Source organism: Mytilus edulis, chromosome 7, assembly GCF_963676685.1.
Source record: "Mytilus edulis chromosome 7, xbMytEdul2.2, whole genome shotgun sequence".
Lineage (NCBI taxonomy): Eukaryota > Metazoa > Mollusca > Bivalvia > Mytilida > Mytilidae > Mytilus > Mytilus edulis.
Genome location: NC_092350.1, coordinates 25,150,827 through 25,159,173, shown reverse-complemented (window position 1 = coordinate 25,159,173; position 8,347 = coordinate 25,150,827). Strand labels below are relative to the sequence as shown.

General features: G+C 33.1%; 1 protein-coding gene across 2 annotated transcripts; it reads right to left on the bottom strand.

Annotated features, from left to right (window-relative positions):
* Positions 1-438: 438 nt before the first annotated feature.
* Positions 439-7,653, bottom strand: LOC139481116 (17-beta-hydroxysteroid dehydrogenase type 6-like). Of its 2 annotated transcripts, none has more exons than XM_071264224.1 (5): positions 7,538-7,653; positions 5,672-6,048; positions 4,724-4,982; positions 1,354-1,517; positions 439-904 (listed from the first exon to the last, which is right to left on the bottom strand). In XM_071264224.1, exons 2-5 carry the CDS (start codon positions 6,033-6,035, stop codon positions 681-683), a joined length of 1,011 nt encoding a protein of 336 aa, XP_071120325.1. In that variant the 5' UTR covers positions 6,036-6,048; positions 7,538-7,653; the 3' UTR covers positions 439-680. The 2 variants fall into 2 exon arrangements, with proteins under 2 accessions (XP_071120325.1, XP_071120324.1); XM_071264223.1 differs by lacking the exon at positions 7,538-7,653 and adding an exon at positions 7,247-7,452.
* Between the last annotated feature and the right edge of the window lie 694 nt (positions 7,654-8,347).

Sequence of the window (8,347 nt, the reverse complement as noted above, 5' to 3'; positions counted from 1 at the left end):
TCTACTTGTATATGACAATGATTAGATCCTTATTCTACATTCTACTTGTATCTGACAATGATTAGATCCTTATTCTACATTCTACTTGTATATGACAATGATTAGATCCTTATTCTACATACTACTTGTATCTGACAATGATTAGATCCTTATTCTACATTCTACTTGTATATGCCAATGATTACATCCTTATTCTACATTCTACTTGTATATGACGATGACATGCTCCTTACTCTACATTCTACTTCTATGTGACGATGACTAGATCTGTATTCTACATTTTATTCGTATGTGACGATGACTAGTATACTCACGTATACTCACTACAACAGACAATCTAAAAATTGTTTTTGTATGGAGAACCGGACTAAAAATAAGCTAAGAATTTACAGATATATATAGGGCGAAGTGACATAGATTCTAGCAGATCATATCATAATGCGTCAACGTGCATGTTTAATGATTTTGAACAGCAGTTTCTTATAAATATTCTAGATTTAACATAATTAACGAAAATAGTTCTGTTCCAAACTGCATACAAAAACATTTGAAATTATATGAAAAGAAATTTTACGATTTTAAGAAAATACAACCTGTACAATTCAAACAAGTACTATATTTAACATTTTCTATGCATTAAGCAAGATTCACAATTATTTAACGCCAACTAATAATAAACACTAAGTTTTTTCAGCTGCAGGTATTGGTCTACCTTGGCATAGTACATAATCACTCATCCACTCTGGTAAATTCCAAAGAATCCGAAACAAAAGTTTAGCATCATATCCAACTAGATAGCGTTGCTGTGGGTGTTTTGCTGTAAGCGCATGAATATAAGCTTCGTAGACTAGGTTCACTCTTGGTGAACCTATGTAATCAATTCCTGTCCGAATAACTTTCTTTACTGAAAGTAAACGAAAACATAATGTTATCCTCGCTTTAAACAAAATTGAGTCAACAGAGAGATAGGGAGGACAGGTTTTGTTTATGTTTCGTTGTTTTCCTCTTATAATTGATATGTTTCGCTCTGTCTTAGTTTATAATCCGGATTTGTTTTCTCTCAATAGATTTAGGACTTTCGAGCAGCGATATACTACTGTTGCCTTTATTTTCTGTCGCCTATGAGCTTAAACTGTCAAATTATTCAACCATAACATTTTGTCGTATTACCAACACAGCTTTGACTCTTAATTGAATATGATGAATGCTGAGAAGTTGATAATATGTTAGGTTATTCAGGAAATCATACGGATACTGTTAACAGTCACGTTACTAGTAATTGATGCCGTATAATTATAGAGTACATTGTTTACACAGGAGTGATAATATTAATTAGAAAAATAAGTTACTTGCCTTTTTCAACATACTCCTTTCCATAATATATCTGCATGTGTGTTGATAAACTGTTAAACTTGTTTGTTACTGCATTACAAATTGTATCAGGATCTGACATACTTGTTCTAAAGTGTCCAGGTTCTATAATATGCACTGTTACTCCTCTGCGATAAAGCTCACGTCTATAATAGAATTATTCAAATATTCAATTATTACCATAATTTACGAAAATCATACAGTCTTAATTCAGTTCATTTCTTTTAAAATTTATCAACTCAATTTTTTTTCAAGAGTGGAATAAAAGGTATTGGTGACGGAACTCTTTTTCAAGCTAAAGATTGTGCATAATTGCCTCAAATTATACATGGAAATGCGAATGTTGAATAAATAAAATGAGAAGATTGACTGACAACATATTTGTCACGTTTGGAGGACGTGTTCTTTATCAATCTGCAGTACAATGGGAACCAACTGTGCTCATTTTCTTGCCAATTTGTTCCCTTATTCATGAGGCTGATGAACCTAGCAGTATCCTTTAATTTTACTTTCTGTTATAACGATGATGTATAAACCTGCCTACATTCCGTTACATTATATACACTATATACAATTGTATCGAAGTTGGATGTTTAATATAGAGTGCCAGACATGCATCGTATGTTTAAATAAATAAAAAAAATACTAAGATATTTAAAACTGACATCTTTTGTCTTTTTTTAAGCCGCTAAATATTTCAAAATTTGGTGAATATGTTGATTAGAATCTATGCATTCGAATTTGAGATAAAGAATACAACAGATACAGCGAAGTATTTCCTTTATCTTGATTGCCATCTAGAACTTGGCAATTACAAGACAAAAGAGTTGTGACCTTTACATTTCTTTTTACCATCATTCCCGTGGCACTTGCATACGTAGTAACTATGTCCCAGTTGATAGGTAATCACGATTTCTATGATATACGGTTTCTGCTCCCAATCCTCAAAAGCAAGCTATTAAACTAAGAGATAAACATGTTGAAGTTGAAATCATCTCTCCGTAAATGTTACGGACACCTTCAGAAAATCCGAGCGTTGGCCATTATGGAATTTATCTGCTTCACAGATGGATTTTTTTTAAATTGTGTACAATTCGGTCGACTTTTTACCCGAATGTCATCTACCGGATGTGACTTATCAACAAATGCGTACTAACATGAGTAATATGGCAGGTGCCAAATATGGAGCGGGTTCTAGTGGTTCTCCGGAGCACCTGATATCCCCAAAAGATTTTGGTGTGGTTTGTGCGTCTCAGTCCTTAGTACACCATGTTGTGTACTGTTGTTTGTCTGATGGACTTTTTGTTTTCATCCATGGCGTTGTCAGTTTATTTTCAACTTAAGATTTGAATGTCTTATAGGTATCTGCCGCATGTTGTAGCTCTTAAATTGTGTTTCAGAAGAAAATTAGATGTCTCAAAACGACACGAATGGCCCGTCTCAAAAAGTTTTAAGACAGCAATTTCAACAACACATGGGGACACAAACACGATGGTAGTCTCACAACTCAGCTCAAAATCTGAAGGCGTATTGAAAAAAGTCCATATAACTGTGATTTTTCAAAGTCTTAAACCCTTAATTTCGGCAACAATGAGCTGAGCAGAACTTAACTTAAACTTGATCTGTAATTCATCATGGTTAATTACATACCAAAAATCAGCCCAATATCTCAAGGAATTAAGAATAAAAGTCCGTATTACTGTGATTTTCAACAATTTATCAAAGTCCAAAGCACGTGAATTCGACAGAAATTAGCGGAGCGGAAAAAAAATCAGCCCAATTTCTGAAGGCGTTTAGAAAATAATCCGTATAACTGTGATTTTCAACGATTTATGAAAGTCTGTAATTTCGCAAACAAAAACTGGAGTGTAACGAAACTTTAACTTAATCTATAACTCATCATGGTTAACTCACATACCAAACATCAGCCCAATATCTCAAGGGGTTTAGAAAAAAACTCCGGATAACTGTGATTTTCAACAAATTATTAAAGCCCAAAACCCGTAATTTCGGCAAAAAATAGCGGAGCGGAACTTAACTTAAACTTGATCTGTAACTCATCATGGTTAGCTCAAATTACAAAAATCAGCTTAATATCTCAAGGTGTTGAGAAAAAAAACTCCGTATAATGGTTTGTTGCGGAATGACGGAATGACGAACAAGGGTAAAACTATATATCACCGACAACAACGTTGAGAGGCCATAATAATCTGTATCTCATCATGGTTAACTCACATACCAAAAATCAGCCCAATATCTCAAGGTGTTTAAAAAAACTCCGTTTAATTGTGATTTTCAACAATTTATCAAAGTCCAAAGCGAGTAATTTCGGCAAAAATTAGCGGCGCGGAACGAAACTTTAACGTGATCTGTAACTCATCACGGTTAGCTCACATACCAAATATCAGCCAATATCTCAAGGCGTTTAGAAAAAAAATCCATTGAATGGTTTGTTGCGGAATGACGGAATGACGGACAAGGGCAAACTTATATAGGACCGACAACTTCGTTGCGGGGCATAAAAAATAAATCTGTTAATGGTATCATTCTCTTTCTACAAAACATTGGTATTTAGGGTTACCACTGTACACTATTCGTTTATCTTAGTTATCTCCTCTAAGTGTGGTTAGCTTGAAATAAATAGATAACAATCTATACTATTTACATTATATGTGAATTGCTTTTAGTTGGCAGTTCGTCCTTTTGACACGATTGATGCAAATAAAATATGTTTAAATGCAACCGGACATTTAATTAAATGTTGATACACTTAAACAATTACCTTTAAGTATAAAGGCGCAAATGTCAGCTAGAAGTTTCAGCTGATGTTCCGACGAAAGGAATAGAAAACTTGAGAGTGAAAATAAACGGTTGTTTTCAGTCTGAGATAATAGTGTAATTTATCACAACGGGAAATAAATCACCTACTATAACATAGAGATGTGAATTGCTTGCGTTTCCAGGCGTTCATATATATATAGGTTTACTGAAATGCATTATCACCCTACGATGATAAGTCTTAAAATACCTGAAATATCATGTGACTGAAGTAATGTTAGGTCGGACAACATAAATACATGAAGAGTTTTAACCATAAAAGAAGATTGGATTGTTATTTAAACTGTATTAACAGTGAAAAAACAATACATTTCTCGTACATATAAAAAGGGAAGATGTGGTGTGATTGCAAATCAATCAACTCTTCACAAGAGACCAAATGGCACAGAAATTAACATCTATAGGTAACCGTACGGCCTTTAGCGTGTTTAGCAATGATTCAAGCCCATACCGCATAATCATCTATAAAAAAAGTTAATAGTTAGAAACTTAGTAAATATATTACTTAGCCTACCTTAATACATCTGAATATCCTTCTACAGCATATTTTGATATTGTATAAGGTGCTGTGGCAATAGCTATTCTCCCCGCAATGCTGGACATGTTGATAATACGACCGTTAGCTTTCAGAAGTAATGGAAGAAAAACTCGGCACATCTCTATCATTCCGAACGTATTTACTGCTAACGTTTCCTGATAGTCCTCCCTTGACAACCATTCTACTGGTACTGGTGACCCAACAATCCCAGCATTATTCACCAATCCCCATATTCCTGAAATATAAATCAAAATTAATCATTATATGTTTTAATACATTCAAACCGTAAGCTTTGAAAATGATGTATTTAGTTTGTGTCCGAAGACATCGCTATTGATAACTCTCTATCATAAAGTGTTGTGGGATGTAGACTTATGTGTGCTGACGTGGTTCATATGTGTTTCTCCTTTCTCGTTTTGTATATATATACATGTAGATTAGACCGTTGGTTCTCCTGTTTGAATGGTTTTACACTAACTAACTGGAAGTGTTTAACGACCTTGAATGGTTTTACATTAGTCATTGTGTAGCCCTTGTATAGCTTGCTGTTTGGTGTCAGCCAATGATACGTGTTAAAGGCCGAACTTTGACCTATAATGGTTATCTTTTAACAATTCTAACTTGGAACTCATACAACATCTTCTTATATTTATTATGATCGTTGATACATGGGATTAAGGGATGAACGACAAACTACGAAAGACTCACCAGTGTCGCTCGAATCATAAAAGTTAAAAGGGAGGATTATTAAACAAAACCTATCCTATCAATTATCAGAAACATTCATTTTAATTTCATGTGCAGAAATGTTTTAAGAAAATGTTATCTAAAGACCTAAATCTTACAAATGAAGTGTGTAGAAATGTTTTAAGAAAATTTTATCTAAAGACCTAAATCTATCAAATGAAGTATAATATTATTCACCTGTATTTTCTGGTAACGATGCTTTAACTTTCTCTAGTGCCTTGTTTATGCTTTCAGTTTTGGAGACGTCTAGTTGGATTGCTTTAACGTTATCGGAAGTTTCCTTATTAAGCATGTCTATTCCTTGTTGAGAAAAACAACCAGCGAATACATGGAAGCCAAGAACATCTAATCTTTTCGCTAATAAATTACCAAATCCAGAATCACAACCCGTTATCACAACATATCGATGTCTATAGTTTCCTACTTTTTGACGATTACGAAGCCATCTCCATGTAAACCACAGAACTATAAATGAAGTAATGACATAAAACCACATAGCTTCATGCAAAAACGGAGTTGTCAAATATGGATCAGTTACCATTAAAGAAACTGACCTGAAATCAGAAATAGAATATCAATTGTGAATAACTATGTTTTTATTTGATCTTTTTTAAATATCAATTAAAAAAATCTTCTGGTATGCCATATCAATTGTATGTTATAACCTGGGTTTTTTTTATGTTTTAATGTTTCATACAAAATGAACTTTATTGTTACACGTTTTCTTCACCCTAATAAAGTTACAAAAAGAAGTATTTTATTCTTAATTAAGCAACATAGCAAGCAACAATCAAGCATCGACAAATTATAATTTGTGAATTAAATTTAAGTAGCAAGAAATAACCAGAACAAACATTCTCTGAGTATTGCATGTCAATACATAGTCACCTTCTAATTGAAATTCATTATATATTGGAACACAATTTTAACTTCATATATAACATGTCATGGTGTAAATTATATAACAAATATCTTGTCAATATCTTCCAAGCATGACGAAGTGTTGGAATCTGATTATTTAAGTGAATTTTCTAATGCAAAGACCATTTTTCTGCACAAAATAATCAGACCGGAATAATTATTCAATCAATATCTTCAAGAATGACCCAAAAAAAGTCAAACTCATAAATCGAAAATAAACTGACAACACCATGACTAAAAATAGAAAAGGACAAACAGACAAACAATAGTACACATGACACAACATAGAAAAACTAAATAATAAGCAAAACGAACCCCACCAAAAACTAGGGGTGATCTCAGGTGCTCCGGAAGGGTAAGCAGATCCTGCTCCACATATGGCAACGTCGTGTTGCTTAGATGTGATAACAAATCCAGTAAATCGTCTACTTTCTCTGCACAAAATAATCAGACCAAAATAAAATCAAAATTGATCTGTAACTTGTCATGTAAAAAACAATGCACAAAATATCAAATCAATATTTTCAAGCATAAAGAAAAAAGTGTGGAAAACTGATTTGCCGGACAGACCGACAGACAGACAAACGGAGTGCAAACCTTAAGTCCCATTTGACTTCATCGGTAGGGGACTGTACAGAGAAAGGCCTTTTACTGCATGTTTAAAACGGCTACTATAGCACTGGTTTGAGTGAAATTCTGTGCAAACTGATTTTAAATTATGAATTGCAGAACACAATCATGAGGTTATATCGTTAAAATAGACATGCAAGTTAACAACGGTATAATTGTGGATAAAAAGGGAGTAGAGGGCGTATTCATCCTTTCCCTTACCTTTATAATCGCCCCCAAAAATAGCTATATTACTTTTCCCTAAAAATAAATCGTCAATAAAAATTGTTCGTCTCGCTACTATTATATACATGCTATAGTCAAATGATAGTAAGCAGTATATTATCCCACTTTAAAACTTTTGGAATGATAATCGTCTCTGCGATAGTTATAAGATTCACATCTTTAAACAGCCAAGTCGATTTATAGATGTGTTGTTTTAAAAGGCATCTCTTATCATGAAACACATGTATGTCAATGACTATTTGTAACTTAATTTGTATTGTCACTTACCTGTAGTGTACATATATGTGTAGTGCACTTCTTAAAGTATAAAGTTTAAATACAACCTGGATAAATAAAAGTAGATAAATATGATGTGTGTAAAACAAGTGTGATTGTTGATGGAAATAAATGTGTGACTAAAAAACGTGTGTACATGCTTTTAATAAATCATGCATGACTTAACAGCGAACGTGATGAATATAACATGTGAAAGTGATATGTTATGTTATATATATACATGTATTCAGCAAAAAATTAAAAAAAAACTTTCACATGAGTGTAGACCCTTATACAGGATACAAGATCACGCGTTTTCGAAATTCGATATTTTATAGAAACTATTTAGATCTTGACATAATACCAGTGTTTTATAAATATGTACATGTATTTATTAAATGATATGAGCAAATAAGCCCTAATACGGATAAATCGGCATGTGAAATACTGAAAACGTTCCACTGTCGACATAAATAAGATTTAATATTGCTCTTCGAACAGGGTCAATACTAAAAAAAGCGGGAAAAAAGCCGTATTGGCCCTATGGCTAATACTGGATGTTCACTTCCGGTTTTCAATTTTCTTACGTCATTACTTAACTTTGGAAGTATCATTATGCATAAAAACATTTGTATAATGATTTTTAAATCAAAATCATAAAATAAACAGGTTAAATGATGTGCAATGTTTTGTAGCGTCTCAAAGTTTTGAAACGGAAAAACAGGGCCAATACATAAAAAAAAAGCCGTATTGGCCCATGGGCTAATACGGGACGTTCACTTCCGGTTTTTAATTTTCTTATAATCATTTAATAAAAGTGTT